The sequence below is a fragment of the Megascapheus bottae genome, chromosome 14, assembly GCF_031878675.1.
Source record: "Megascapheus bottae isolate mThoBot1 chromosome 14, mThoBot2.hap1, whole genome shotgun sequence".
Lineage (NCBI taxonomy): Eukaryota > Metazoa > Chordata > Mammalia > Rodentia > Geomyidae > Megascapheus > Megascapheus bottae.
In genome coordinates this window covers 11,929,296-11,944,488 of record NC_143522.1, presented here as the reverse complement: position 1 = coordinate 11,944,488, position 15,193 = coordinate 11,929,296, and the positions used below count along the sequence as shown (strand labels likewise).

Below are 15,193 nucleotides of genomic sequence, written 5' to 3'. Positions count from 1 at the left end.
GAGCGGGCCGACCTCCCGGGTCGAGGGGACGCTCTAGCCCTCCCGCCAGCCGGATCCACCCTGCGCACTCGCTGGTACTTTCCGGGAAGCCTGCGCTTCCGGGAGCGGCCCCTCTATCCGGCCGCCTCAGTGGTCGCCGCCGCCCCGCCCCTCCCCGCCCGCCCCGCCCCTCCCCGCCCGCCCCGCCCCTCCCCGCCCGCCCCGCCCCCGGCTGGCCGAGCCCCGCGGACTCTGCCCGGCGCCTCCCTGGTGCCGCGGGGCTCCCGAGTCGGTCGGATCCCGGGTCATGGCGGTCCCGCGGCCCGCGCCCGGAGCTGGCGCTAGGTGAGCAGAGCAGCTGGCGAGGAGGGCCGGGATGGCCTAGGGCGTCCGCCCGGGACGGTGGGGAAGGGGCCCCTCTGCTCCTGGTCCGGGGACGTCTGCCGGGAGGAACCGTCCACCGTCGGCCGCAGCCCGAGCCCCCCGCGCCGGCCGCCGGCCGCCCTCGGCCCGGGCGCCCTCTACCCTCACCGCGCAGAGGCCTTTTGGTTTGTTTGCTGGCTTCAGCCCCTCAAAGGGCCTCGACGTGGGTCGGCGGCTCTTCTCGGTTCCGGGCACCCCGTGGGCCCCTCTTTTACCGCCTGTCCCCCTCCATTCCTATCCTCTATACCGTTTCACTCTTGGGACAGCCAGGATCCCGCTGTGTGTCCAGGATTTGTACAAGCTTATCTTAAATATATATAGCGGTTTTCAGTTTGTGTAAGTAGTATGCTGTGATTTTTTTTTTTCAAGACACTTAAAAAAAAAAAACAAAAACAAACCCTGAGCTTAGTGTTTGAGCTCATCCAGACTCAGTTTTTACTTGTGAGTGCTCACTTTCCTAGTGATGGGTCCCTAGGCTGCTTCCAGTATCTTCACAGCCACAAAGTCTGCTGTGACCAGATATTCTGGCAGTTGTCTCCTGGTGGGTCTCAGTGATTTAGGTGATCCATCCCAGGGGAGGAGGCTGGGTCCTGGCAACTTATACCTCATTATTATTATTACGATTATTATTATTATTGTTATTATTTGTTGGTTATGGGGCTTGAACTCATGGACTGGGCACTGTCCCTGAGATTTTTAAACTCAAGGCTAGCACCATTGTACCATAGCCCCACTTCCAATTTTCTGGTGGTTAGTTGGAAATAAAAGAGTCTCAAGGACTTTCCCTGCCTGGGCTGGCTTTGAACGTTGATCTTCAGATCTCAGCCTCCTCAGTAGCTAGGATTACAGGTGTGAGCCACCGTACCCAACTTAATTTTGCTAGGTCACCCCAATTTACACTTCCTGTGTCCCCACATGTCCCCATGATTTGGTATTGTTTAGTTTTTCTAACGTCTGTTAATCTCATGAGTGTAAGATGCTACCCACCATGTTCATTTTGAATATGTTTACCCATCTAGCTTGTGGGTTTCCCTTCTTAGGGAAGTATGTTTATATGCTTCCTGTACTTTTTTCTGGATTTCCTGAATTTCTGACTTCTGTGCTCTTGATTTTCACCCCTCACTGGGTTTTACTCTCTGCAAATGTGTTCTCCACCTTATTTTTATTTTATTTTATTTTTGCCAGTCCTGGGCATGAGCTTAGGGCCTGAGCACTGTCCTTGGACTTTCTCAAGACTAGAGCTCTACCACGTGAGCCTCAGCACCAATTCTGGCTTTTTTGTATGTATGTGGTACCAAGGAATCTAACTTGGGTCTTCGTGCATGCTAGGCAAGTACTCTACCACTAGGCCAAACTCCCTGCCCCTCCATCATTTTTTTTAATTAATAAAATTTTTTTTTTTTTTTTGCCATTTCTGGGGCTTGAACTCAGGTCCTGAACACTGTCCTTGGACTTTCTCATGGCTAGAGCCCTACCACTTGAGCCACAGAAGCACTTCTGGATTTTTTTTCTATATATGTGGTTACTGAGGAATTGAACCCACGAGATCATGCATGCTAAGGAAGTACTCTTAGCACTAGACCAAACTCCTAGCCCCATTTTCTACCTTTTTAAACTAAAATATATGGTAATGTGCTAAGCAAAAAGAGTTCATTCTTACTAACTCCAACAGTTTTCCCTTTTATAGCTTGTGGGTTTGGTCTCTTATTGAGGAATACCTTCCCATTTTAAAGCCATTAAGTTGTCTTCAGATGTCTTTCTCCATTTCTTTCTGTTACCTAAATAGTGTCACTTTTTGCCCTGCAATCTAGTCCTGGCCTGCCATTGTCAGCATTCATAAACCATTCTTTCTTCAAGATCTGGCCCCTCTCCAGACCAATGAGGATAAGCTGTTGTCTGGAGCTTAACTGCCCTCTGGGGCTTCTCTCTACTTCATGACCTTTCTTCAGGCCTAGGTTAGATCTGCAGTTTCTCCAGCGGTTCCTGAGAATACAGAAGGTTTTGTTTCCTTCTTGGTCATCAAAGAATGTCTTGATGTTCCTGACTCTCTTGTGTGTGACCCTACTGGGTGAGTGAGTAAACCGGGGCTTGGTAGGGCAGAGGGGAAGCACTAGTTTGGGGTCTCCTTCCATCTTGCTACAGTGAGAGACAGGAAGTCAGGAAGAAGCTCCTGCCTTTTACTCCCTCATCACTGATTTCTGATTCCTCCCACCATACAGAACAACTGGTGATCTATCAGGTTGGCGTGATCCCCAGTCAGTACTATGGGGTCCTGGGAAACAAGGACCTGGATGGGTTTAAGGCGCTGACATTCCTGGCTGTTGTGTTCATCGTTCTCAACTCCATAGTAAGGGCTTCCTTTTCCCTTTTCCCTGTCCTTGTCTGATGTGAGTGGAACAAACACCTGTTGGAACTTAGTCTCCAGGAAACAAGAACCAGGCTTCCATGGGTGTTCCTTCCTTTCCCTGGGAACCGGGAGGGTGGCCCGGGACATCAGCACATAGGCAGGGCATTGATCTTGCTATTGGCCCATTTGGGACAGATTTCTCGTGTATTTCAAACTCTTTAGAGCTAGCTGTAAGATTCTGGCTTAATATAGCAGAAATGGACACTGCTCCTTTCCTTCCCAGAACCCTTGCTTCTGAGAGCTGAGAGTACTCTAAAACCAGGATTGACAGCCAGAGCTGTGGCTGCTTCTCTGGCAGCTGAGGCTGTAACTCAGCCTGGCATTGTGTCACACCTCCAGCTTTCCACATCTGCTGCTTTCTTGCTGGGTGACCTCCTTTCCTTTCTCCACTCCTTCAATAGGCTATTGTTTTTTTTGTTTGGTGTGATTTGGTTTTTGGTTATTATTATTATTATTATTTGTCAGTCCTGGGCCCTCAGGCTAGCCCTTTACCACTGGAACCACACTACCACTTCTAGCTTTTTCTGTTTATGTGGTACTGAGGAATCAAACCCAGGGCTTCATGCATGTTAGGCAAACACTGAACCACTAAGCCACATTCCCAGCCAGCTATTATTTTCAAGATTCCTCCCGGTCTCCTCTTTCAGGTCCTTAACTTCATCCTGCACTTTCCCTTCACCTTTTTTGCACTTGGACCTGTTGTCGCTCTCCTAACACTCTTATCATCGTCTCTGTTCTCTGGCTGGACTGTTACTTTCCTGAGTGCTTAAGGACAGAGGTGCTTCAGAGATGGCAGGTTGTGAGGCAGGACTCTGCTGGGCCCCAACCTAATGTCCCTATCAGGCTAGACGAGCTAGACGAGCTGTTTTGTAGGGAAACCACTTCCGTTCATGCTGTGGTGAGCTTTCAGTTAGTGAGCTCTAGATAAATAGAGCCCTTTCCCAGGCTTGGGAGGCAGGAGTAAAAGCATAAATGAAACACATGGTAGGGCCTCCAGCTGTATACATCTCTATATTCAGTTAAAACCTATGATACAGAAAGAGGCTTGAAGTTTGGACTTTAGTAAGTCTTTCAGGATTTCATAAAGAGAAACACAGGAACAAATGGGGAAGGGAAATCCTGTGATTTAAAGCTTGCTTTAAGAGAAAAGTGCTGAGTGATCAGAATGGGCTGGGCCGAGTCAGCAGAGGCATCTGCCAGCTTTGAGCTTTGACCTGAGACTTACCGGAAGCTTCTCTCTCCCCTTCCTTCCCCTGCTTCCTGTGCTGCACAGCTGAAGAGCTTTGACCAGTTCACCTGCAACCTGCTGTACGTGAGCTGGAGGAAGGACCTCACTGAGCACCTGCACCACCTCTACTTTCGGGCTCGTGTATACTACACCCTCAATGTGCTTCAGGATGACATCGATAATCCGTAGGCACCCTTATGCCTGACCCCTGTGTGTCCCGTCCACCAAGGTTAGCCCTGAAGAGTTGTTGAGTCCTGGCCTCAGATTCCACAGAGGTCACCTACAGTAGGCTAGTGTTGCTGCCAAGCCACACGAGAAGTGTACTCCAAGAAAACCTCTACAGAGGCTGTAGGCCTGAGAGTGAAAGCAGAAAAGAAGAAGCCAGGAGCCAGGCATGGATGCACATGCTTATAATCCCAGTACTGAGGAGGCTAGGACAGGAAGATGACAAATTTGAGGCCATTCTGGGCTCCCTAGTGAGACTGTGTGTGTGTGTGTATAACACTGGGGCTTTAACGCCTGGACACTATCCCTTAGTTGTTTTTGTCCCCTTAAGGCTAGTTCTCACCCAGTTGAGCAATATTTCCACTTCTAGCTTTTTTTTTTTTTTTCTGGTAATTGAAGATAAGAGAAGAGTCTCTCAGATTTGTTTGCCTGGCTGGCTTTGAACCTTGATTCTCAGTTCTCAGCCTCCTGGGTAGCTGAAAGGAAGCTCTTCTGCCTTCAAGCATTCCTCTGTACAGAACTGACTCATGCCATTGGTGCTAGATCTTTTAATTCTGCCTTTTCTGGTGAATAAACTAAGGCACCATAAGAAGCAGCTGTCTGGGAGCTGGGAGTTTGGCCTAGTGGTAGAGTGCTTACCTAGCATGCACAAAGACCCAGATTCGATTCCTCCGTACCACATGTATAGAAAAAAGCCAGAAGTGGTGCTGTGACACAAGTGGTAGAGCTCTAGCCTTGAGAAAGCCCAAGGACAGTGCTCAGGCCCTGAGTTCAAGCCCCAGGACTGGAAAAATAGAAGGAGAAGAAGAGGAAGAGGAGAAGGAGGAGGAAGAAGAAGCAACAGCAGCAGCTGCTGCTATTTGGAGCATGGCAGAGGTTTTTTGTTTGTTTGTTGTTTTGCCAGTCCTGGGGCTTGAGCTGTCCTTGGGCTTTCCTCAAGGCTACCCCTCTGTTTGTGGTACCAAGGAATTGGTCTTCACACATGCTAGGCCACACTTCCGGGCCAGAGGTCTTAAAGAAGTCTTCTAAGTCCCATTTTCCCATCCAGAAAAGGTGCAGATTCTGACTGTTATCCTGGAGCCCAGCCAATTGGGTCCACGTGCTCTCTGTGTTGGCTGCAGGGATCAGCGTATCAGCCAGGATGTAGAGCGATTCTGCCGGCAGCTCAGCAGCATGGCCAGCAAGCTGATTGTCTCCCCCTTCACCCTCATCTACTACACCTACCAGTGCTTCCAAAGGTGCAGCCTCTCCCCTCCTGGGCTTCCTCTTTCTTCCTGGCCTCATGTCCCCCTTAGTCTCTCAGGGTCCAAGAGAGGTTTGTCTTTCTACCCTACCCCCACCTCAGGGCATCACTCACACTTGGAGGCACCATGTGGCTGCTGAGACTAAGCAGGGCTAGGGATCTGGGGGCAAGGGGCTGGGACAAAGCCCATAGTGCTGTGTGGCACCCCACGCCATCTCTTCCCCCTCCTTGTCACTCTGTCTTTCAGCACAGGCTGGCTTGGGCCAGTGAGCATCTTCGGGTATTTCATCCTGGGAACCATGGTGAACAAAACCCTGATGGGACCCATTGTGGCGAAGCTGGTACAGCAGGAGAAGCTGGAGGGGGATTTTAGGTGTGTCTTTCACTGAGGCTAGGGGTGTGGTCTAGGGTAAGGCTTCTGATTTATAGCCCAGAACTGCCAGTTCCTAGCTAGATGATCTTGTGCAAGGCCTTTCACCCCTCTGAGATGAAAGTGTTTTCCTCTCTAAAGTGGATGCTGTGATTGTTTACTGAGAGAGTTGAGGAGCATTGAGAATAGTGTCTCATTGGCCATCACCTACACAGTTGTCATCCCTGGGCTTCCTCACATGCCCTGGTCTCACCATGGTATCTCTTGGGCCTGGTGGCTCTGCTTAGCACTCTCCTTCAGACTGGGGCTGGGGAAGGAAGTGTGGGGAAAGGTGCTGGAGGCAGGAATGCAGAAAGTGGAGGGCAGCGCCAACTTTGCACTGCCCCTGAGTTTTCAGTCCATGGATTTGCAGTCAGTGGAAGCAGCCGTAGTGTCGAGGTGGGGACGGATTCCAGGTTGTCAGCACTCATTTCCTTTTGGTCTGCCCAGGTTCAAGCACATGCAGATTCGGGTGAATGCCGAGCCTGCTGCTTTTTACAGGTGAGTGTGGCAGAGATGATTCCCTACTATGAAAGCATAAGTCTGCGGCCCTCTTGCCACCATGGGGCTTTTACTGAGCTCATGCTTGGCTGTGACTTTCCCTGTCCTCCCTGTCATTGTCTGCCTTGTCCTTAGCTTTAGGGATTGCTTCGAAGCTGGTAGCCTTTTAGTGTTAGTGGCCTAATATGATGTGTGAAATGTTGAGAGTATAAAATGAGTTGAGTAGCTGCTGCTTCACCCTGAATGACTGTAAGGCATAATCTGTCCTGCTTTCTTGTCTGAAGTCATTTTCTTGCCAGTGTACAACAGGCATGGCTGGTCCTTTGTAGCATGGAAGGGAATGGGAGCCCCTCTAAACATCAGACCTGCTCCCCACAAGTGCCTGGTGTCCTGATAACTAGGTACCTGGCAGTGTTGTGGCCTTCCTTCCCTCCAGGACAGGCCCCAGTGGTCTACCATGTATGAAGTTTCCAAGACCAATATTTGATTTGTATTTAAGCAGTTGGTCTAGGTAGTCGGGTCCTGGTGGCTCATGCCTGAAATCCTAGCTACTTAGCAGTCTGAGATCTGAGAATTAAGGTTGGAAGCCAGCTTGGGCAACAAAGTCTTGTCAGATTCATGTCTCCAGTTAACCACCAGAAACCCTGAAGTGGTGCTGTGGCTCAAGTGGTATAGTGCCAGCCTTGAGTGAAGAAGCCAAACAAAAGCACAAGCCCCCACGTTTAAATGCCAGTACTGGTACAAAAGAAAGAGGGTCAGGAGACCATTCTTTGGATCACCTGGAATAGTCAGCCCTAGGTCCTTGCTCCTGTCAGTTTCTACAGCAGCTTGCTGTGCTAGTGAGGTAGACAGGGCTGGACTGTGAAGTCTCATATCACCTTCAAGGAGCTTCCCCAAGCTTCCTTCATAGTTGGGTATGTTATCTTAGTCATGTTTGAAGAGTGCAGTGGCCTCTACCCCTGGACTGGGAGCTCCTCAAGAATGAGGGCTCTTTTTTTTTGATCATGGGGCTTGAATTCTGGGCCTGCCCACTGTCCCTTAGCTCTTCAGCTCAAGGCTTCCACCCTACCCCTTGAGCCACAGCACCACTTCAGGGTTTCTGGTGGTTAATTGGAGATAAGAGTCTCATGAACTTTAGGCCCCGGGCTGGCTTTGAACCATGATCCTCAGCTCTCAGCTTCCTGAGTAGCTAGGATTACAGTTGTGAGCCCCCATGCCCGGCTAAGAATGAGGGCTCTTGCCCAACCCTTTGCAGCATCGCTGACTGTCCCTGAGCCTGCATTGTGCCTTTTATTTGGTTATTAACCACAGTTCTTAATAATTAAGTGCCCTTCATATCTTGTATTTTGCATTCAGAAACTCTCTGATTCTTATTTTCTAACATAATACCTATGTATTATTAGCTCCATTTTCCAAATGGGAGAAGCTAGGGCAGAGGCTTTTGCAGCCCACCCATGTCATCTAAGTAGAAACTAGAGGGAGTCCTGGGCCGGGAGTTTGGCCTAGTGGTTAAAGTGCTTACCTAGCATGCATGAAGACCCAGGTTCGATTCCTCGGTACCATATACATAGAAAAAAGCCAGAAGTGGTGCTGACGCTCAAGTGGTAGAGCTCTAGCCTTGAGAAAAGTCCAAGGACAGTGCTCAGGCCCTGAGCTCAAGCCCAGGACTGGCAAAAAAAAAAAAAAAAAAAAAAAAGAAACTAGAGGGAGTCCAGATTTGGACTGGGCCTGGCTAAGTCTAGAGTTCTTTCTTGACAAGATCACAAAGAACACAAGCAAGGGATGATGGGTGACAGTTCCAGGAAAGTTCTAAGACTAAGATATTTGGATGAGCTTGGTGCCTAAAGAAGGCTGTGAGGGGCTTAAAGTGCCCCAACCTGGCTCAGCCCCACAGCCCTGCAGACATCCCAGCCTTTCCTCTTAGAGCCGGGCACGTGGAACACATGAGGACAGACCGCAGGCTGCAAAGGCTCCTTCAGACCCAGAGGGAGCTGATGTCCAAGGAGCTCTGGCTGTACAGTAGGCGGGGATGGGGGGGGCGGGCGCCATGGAGGTGGGAACCATGGATCTGGATGCTCTTTTCCTTCCCACACCTTCCTACTTTCTACCTACCCAGATGAACCGGCCCTGCCTTTGCCAGGGCTATCCTCAAAATGAGGACCCGATAGAACCCATGGGAATCTCCTGGACTTCATGCAGTCTGTCTCTTCTACAGTCGGTGTCAACACCTTTGACTATCTGGGCAGCATCCTGAGTTATGTTGTCATCGCCATCCCCATCTTCAGAGGGGTCTATGGCGACCTGAGCCCCACAGAGCTCAGCACCCTGGTCAGCAAGGTGAGAGTCTCTCCTGGCGACCCCTCATGCCATCCCCCATTGCCCTTGCACCCAGTGCCTGAGGTCTTGGAGCTGAGACCCACACTGAGTAGCCTCCATCCTGTCCAGAATGCCTTTGTGTGCATGTACCTCATCAACTGCTTTACCCGCCTCATCGACCTCTCCACCACGTTCTCAGATGTGGCTGGTTACACGCACCGGTGAGGCTCTGCCCCGAGACTGCTTCCAGAGCAGTGTGAGTTGTTGGAAGAAAAGGCTGAATGGTGAACAGTGCTAGCGGGTGGGAGGTAGAAAGGAATAACAGGAGCCCCAGACCGTGCCTCAGGTTCTCACTTCTTGCCAGGATCGGGGAGCTTCAGGAGGCGCTGCTGGACATGTCTCAGAAATCACAGGATTGTGAAACCCTGAGCGAGACCGAGTGGGCCTTGGACAAGTGAGTACTAGGCTGCAGTGCAGCCCAGGAATCCAGACTGAAGGACGAAGCCTGGGGAGGTGGCCCTTGCAGCTAGGTAGTAGACCCCCCAGGGAGGAAGTGAGAGGGGTCGCCACCCTGTGGCTAAGCATATGACAACAGTTGTGCGTCCCTGTTGCCAGCTCCCTGGCACCCATTGCTCTGATTAATATTCTGCCCCAACTGGTGGAAGCAGAGGGCACACAACCTTCTGCTAAGGCCTCATGAAACAAAAGCCTAAGCTAGGCATGGTGTCACATACCTATAATCCCAGTACTCTGAAGTGTGAGGCCAGTTCCAGGCCAACCTATGCTATGAAGAGCAAGATTGTGTCTCCAAAAACAAAACAAAACATAGTAAGAATAACAATCTGGGTAATGCCCTCTCTTTTCTCTCTCATGTGAGGCTCTGCCACCTGCCCCTTCCTCAGGATGTGCCTGTGCCCCTGTGCCATCCTCAGAGCCACAGGCATCTCTATTCATACACCTTTGTAGACTGCGAATATTTTTCTATCTTCCTGTGCATTCAGAATTTGGGCAAGTTGCTTAGCTGTTCTAGGTCTTAGTTTCTTTGTCATTAAAAGGGAGGAATTAGTGGACCTTTCTTTCTCCATGCTTGAAGGATTAGATCTTATTTCTTGCAAAGTCTTTGGACAGTGGCTACACACAGTAAGCTTTCAAAAATGGAAATGGCCTGAATTCCAGAGCCTATGCTCAACTCTTTCTTCTTAGTCACAAATGCCTTAACGATTGCACTGTTGATGCTACCTCAGCCCAGAGGCTGGGAGGGTGGTGCAGGAAACCGGGGTTGCTGCGTTGTGGGGAATCAGGCATCCATGGAGAACCAGAAGCCCCAGAGCTGTAGAAGATTAACCACTTCAGTCTTACTCTGATTATCCTAGTCACCCCGTGCCACCTGGAAAACCCACCAACACTAGAATAAGAAGAGTCAGCTCAGCAACCCTGGGCAAGGCATTCAGCCACTTACCTGGATTTCCTCATCTGGGGTGAATTTTTCCTACTTGTAAGCATTGAAACAATGAAGTTCACTCATTGATGGGTGCCTGTGCCCTTCCTGGTCAGTGGGCTCAGGCTGCCATGACAAGGTAGCACAAGACTGAGTGGCTCAATCATAGCAAATTGTTTTTCACAGTTTGGAGGTGAGAAGTACCAGGTCAAGTGATGGGCAGATTGCTTTCCTTTAGAGTCTTGTCTTGGTTTGCAGATGGTCACATTCTTGCTTGTTCTCATGCTCTGTCCCTAGGATCCATCCTAACAGTGTCATCTTAACATTATTATCATTATCATTATTATTTCTTAGGTATGTGAAAACAGGGCCCAGGTATTGTTGCTTAACCTTTTCACTGAAAGCTGGTGTTCTACCACTTGAGCCACAGCTCCACTTCCCGCTTTTTTGGTGGCTAATTGTAGATAAAAATTTCATGGAGGCCTGGGAGTTTGGCCTAGTGGTAAGAGTGCTTGCCTAGCATGCATGAAGACCCAGGTTTGATTCCTAAGCACCCCACATACATAGAAAAAGCCTGAAGTGGTGCTGTGGCTCAAGTGGTAGAGTGCTAGCCTTGAGAAAGCCCAAGGACAGTGCTCAGGCCCGGAGCTCAAGTCACAGGAATGGAAAAAAAAAAATTTACGGACTTGGGCTGGGAATGTGGCTTAGTGGTAGAGTGCTTGCCTAGCATGTGTGAAGCCCTGGGTTCGATTCCTCAGCACCACATACACAGAAAAAGCCAGAAGTGGTGCTGTGGCTCAAGTGGTAGAGTGCTAGCCTTTAGTGAAAGAAGTTTAGGGACAATGCCTAGCCCCTGAGTTCAAGCCCCCAGACTGTGGGGGGAAAAAAGAAAAGAATATCATAGACTTTACTGACCAGGCTAGCTTTGATCCCAGCCCTCTGATCTCAGCATCCTGAGTAGCTGGTATTACAGGTGTTTGCCACTGGCTCCCAGCTAACATTACTCCTCTAAAGACCTTGGGTCCACATTGATGGTTGGATGAGGTTCCTGGGGTTGAGAGTCAGCAGATAGGTTGGGGGAGGGGAGATTCAGTGCTGAAGCTCCCGGTGCAGGTGATTCTCCAGGCCAAGCCCTCCCCGTGCACTGCCTACACTGCCCGTCATCCTTTCTCCACTCCAGGGCCTGCGGGTGGCCAGCAGCTGAGCCAGCAGACACAGCTTTTCTCCTTGAGCGGGTCTCCATCTCTGCCCCTTCGTCTGACAAGCCCCTAATCAAGGATCTGAGCCTGAAGATCTGCGAGGGGCAGAGCCTGCTCATCATGGGCAACACGGGCACGGGCAAGACTTCCTTGCTGCGGGTTCTGGGCGGCCTGTGGGCCAGCACGAAGGGTGAGAGCTGGACCCTCCCTGCCTGTGACCCAGCCTTGCCAGGGGTGGGTGGATAGTGTGAACTCTGGTCTTTCTTGGCCCGGGAAAGATGGTGAGAGGCGGGAAAGATGGTGAGAGGCGGGGAGAGGTAGTTCCTTTGTGAGGTCTCCGAATGGAGCGTATGTGGGCTCTGCAGGCTCTGTGCAGATGCTGACCGACTTCGGGCCCCACGGGGTGCTGTTCCTGCCTCAGAAGCCCTTCTTCACCGACGGGACACTTCGGGAGCAGGTCAGTGAGTCAGGACTCCCTCCTCACACAACACCCCCCAGCACACACACAGCTGAGCTCCTCTCAGTGTGACAGGCTTCCGGCCTAGAGAGCTGGGGGTGAAGAAATGGTCATGCCTGGGACTCCTGGGTTTAAGACCATTGTATGCTGCATCTGTCTGTGACTCTCAGTCCTGGACACAGGAAACCACTGGGTCCGTGGGCCGGTGTATCGCTACCCGGGTGGAGAGGAGCCCGGCTTCTTTGGATAGTGTCGGAAGGGGCGGGAGCTGCGTGCGTCTGTACAGCTTCTAGACCAGTTTGGATTTCATTTTTAGGTGATATATCCCCTGAAGGAGATCTACCCTGACTCAGGTAAGCTGGGCTTCCTCAAGTCATCTCAGTTGTCCTTGTTCTACCAGACTGTGGCCTCACCTGTACCTGTGGAAGAGCCTCCAGCCAGGTTGCAAGCTTCATATTAGGGCTCCTCTGTTTACCACTGGGATCCATTTTTTACTTCCCTCCCTCAATACAGACACTCACTGAAGGAAGGGAATTATTGTTTTGTGTGTGTGTGTGTGTGTGTGTGTGTGTCCTGTCTGTCTGTCCTAGAGCTTAAACTCAGGGCCTGGGCACTCTCCCTTTAGCTTTTTTGATCAAGGCTGGTCTCAACCACTTGAGCCACACTCCCACTTCACACTTTTTGCTGTATAATTGGAGACAAGAGTCTCACAGGCCTTTCTGCCCGGGCTAGCTTCAAGCTGTGATCCTCAGATCTCAGTCTCCTGAGTAGCTAGGATTACAAGTGTGGGCTTCCTGCACCATGCTGATGGATTCTTTTACCCCTCCCTTCTCAAGTATACCTAGCTGTCAGCCAGCCCAGCACGCTGGCGTGCCCACCCTGCCATGATGTCCGCATCTATTCCAGCCAGCCAGAAGAGCTGATGCGCTGAAGAAACCTCTGTCTTTCAGGTTCTACTGATGACGAGAGGATCATGAGGTTCTTGGAGCTGACAGGCCTGGTAAGTGGTACAGGGCCCCTAAAAACCAAGCCTGTAGAAAGGTACTGGCCCAGCAGAGAGAAGCCCTGCAGTCTCTGGACCCAAGACTGCGACAAAGAATGGGAGTACAAATTGGTAGTGAGATCAACACCAGCAAGAAGAGAATGCCCCCCCTTTTCTTTTTGTCAGTCTTGGGACTTGAACTCAGGGCCTGGGCACTGTCCTTGGACACTTGCTCAAAGCTAGTGCTCTGCCACTTGAGCCACAGCACCACTTCTGGCTTTTTCTGGATATGTGGTACTGAGGAATCAAACCCAGGGCTAAAGTGCAAGCACTTTACCACTAGGCTACTGTCCTGGCCCACAAAGAGAATGTCTCTGTAGAGAATTTAAAACAAAACAGGCTGGGAATGTGGCTTAGTGGTAGATTGAAGCCCTGGGTTTGATTCCTCAGGACCATATAAACAGAAAAAGCTAGAAGTTGCACTGTAGCTCAAGTGGTTGAGTGGTAGTCTTGAGCAAGAGCTCAGAGACAGCACCTAGGCTCTGAGTTCAAGCCCCAAGGACTGGCAAAAACCACCACCAACAAAACTGACTGAGCCAGTGTGCTTTTCCCATTGTGGTACTGCAGGCGGTCTCAGCAGTGTAGTTGGCAGCCCCACTTTGGGGCACTGCTCTAGTGTGTCTGGGAGAAGCACTTACATTGTGGGGACTGGATGGCACTGACGTGCACTGTCATGGACTTTTTGCCCTCTGGGTCTGTTACAGTCCAGCTTGGTGGCAAGGACAGAGGGGCTGGACCAGCAGGTGGATTGGAACTGGTAAGAAAGGAATTGGGTGTTCTCCATCCAGCTACCCCCATGACAGCCATGGGTTCAGGGGCCCCGTGAAGGGATAGAATGGTCCAGGTGTTTGGCTAGGCCATCTTCTGTGCCTTAAGAACAAAGTTCAGTGTGGACAACAGGGCTGAGAGTGAGAAGGTGCCTCTGTCCAGGGCCCCTGCAGAAAACAGCTTCCTACCCAAACCCATTCTTGGCAAAAGCCAAGCTGTACCCTCCTTTCAGTGTTCTCTTGTTTCCTTTCCTAGGTATGATGTCCTGTCCCCGGGGGAGATGCAGAGACTGTCCTTTGCACGGCTCTTCTACCTGCAGCCAAAGTATGCAGGTGAGGCCTTCCCTGTAGACACACAGGCCAGGCACAGCAGCGTGTGTTCACAGCACCTAGGCATATGTGGGTATGTCTGGGCGTCTCTGCGTCCTCCTCCTGTGAAGAACAGAGCCTGACAATCCAGGGCAGCCCCAGGGGTGTCACACCATTTCAGAAGCTTCTTGCCAAAGGCACAGCTGGAGTGGAGAGCAAACTGGAGTTGAAGAACTATGATTGTAACTCCCCAGGCTCTGCCATCAGTGCCTGGCCGCAGGGTGGCAGGTGTGGGCTCTTCCACAGACACATCCTTGGGGAGCTGCTGGATTTCATACATCCAGGGAGCTGTAGCACTTTGCTACAAAGCTGGGAATCTGACCCCGGGTTCCCTTGGCCAGTCTCCCCAAGCCAGGTTCCTCTAAGTAGAAGAAGCCTCCCCTGGGGCCCACGGTGGGCGGAACAGCAACAGTTGCTGGGATTGAGGGCAGGACCTCGATTTATCGCTTCCCTCAGTGCTGGATGAAGCTACCAGCGCCCTGACGGAGGAGGTGGAGAGTGAGCTCTACCGAATCGGCCAGCAGCTGGGGATGACCTTCATCAGTGTGGGACACCGACCCAACCTGGAGAAGGTACAGCGATGGCCTGAGGCGGGAGAGGAGCCTCATGTCTGGGCCTGGCCAGAGCCAGAGGCCACTGGTGGCCTTCTGACCCTCTTGTGGTGCTCTCTTGTAGTTTCACTCCTGGGTTCTGAAACTCTACAGAGGAGGAAGATGGGAACTGAGCAGAATCAAAGTGGAATGACGCCAAAGGTGTGGATGGACACCAGAGGAGAGCTGAGCTCCAGGCAGACCAGGAGCCCCCGGGGGACCAGGAGGAGTCCCGGTTTGCCGCACAGGTCCTGTGCCGGAACCCTGGAAGCAGTTGGCTCAGCCCAGGGGTAGCCCAGTAAAGGGACCCTGAAGTCTGTCTCCACAGATCTGCTTCTGTGGCACCAGCCAGGGCCTCTGCGGGAAGTGCTGATTGCTCACCAGTGAATTCAGATCATGATGGCTGAGAAACCCCTGAGTGTATGAGCTATACGACGTGAGGCTCATGGTGGGAAGGGTCATGGGCCCCGAGCGAAGGCAGCCAGTTAAATTTTATAATGATAGATGTTTAACTTTGATTAACTGACCATTTAAATTTTATAACATTTTTAAAACGGGAACGTTAAACATTAAAAAAATATTTGTTTATTTTTTTTGCAA

The 15,193-nt window shown here is 51.1% G+C and overlaps 1 protein-coding gene across 2 annotated transcripts; it reads left to right on the top strand.

Annotated features, from left to right (window-relative positions):
* The first annotated feature begins 235 nt into the window (after nt 1-235).
* Abcd4 (ATP binding cassette subfamily D member 4) lies at nt 236-15,193 on the top strand. 2 transcript variants are annotated; one of them, XM_090344472.1, is made up of 19 exons: nt 236-324; nt 2,352-2,470; nt 2,622-2,749; nt 4,083-4,222; nt 5,384-5,500; nt 5,753-5,878; nt 6,365-6,415; nt 8,340-8,434; nt 8,631-8,752; nt 8,861-8,952; nt 9,096-9,185; nt 11,350-11,558; nt 11,734-11,825; nt 12,142-12,178; nt 12,776-12,825; nt 13,572-13,624; nt 13,891-13,967; nt 14,460-14,575; nt 14,679-15,193. In XM_090344472.1, exons 1-19 carry the CDS (start codon nt 287-289, stop codon nt 14,745-14,747), a joined length of 1,821 nt encoding a protein of 606 aa, XP_090200598.1. In that variant the 5' UTR covers nt 236-286; the 3' UTR covers nt 14,748-15,193. The 2 variants fall into 2 exon arrangements, with proteins under 2 accessions (XP_090200598.1, XP_090200597.1); XM_090344471.1 differs by lacking the exons at nt 236-324; nt 2,352-2,470; nt 2,622-2,749 and having other exon boundaries at nt 4,176-4,266.

Excerpts from the sequence above, each read along its gene's own strand:
- Abcd4 (XM_090344472.1), top strand. The coding sequence starts at position 287 with ATGGCGGTCCCGCGGCCCGCGCCCGGAGCTGGCGCTAG. Across the intron at positions 325-2,351 it reads GCGCCCGGAGCTGGCGCTAG|GCCTAGGTTAGATCTGCAGT; the intron begins GTGAGCAGAGCA and ends ACCTTTCTTCAG. Across the intron at positions 4,223-5,383 it reads CAGGATGACATCGATAATCC|GGATCAGCGTATCAGCCAGG; the intron begins GTAGGCACCCTT and ends TGTTGGCTGCAG.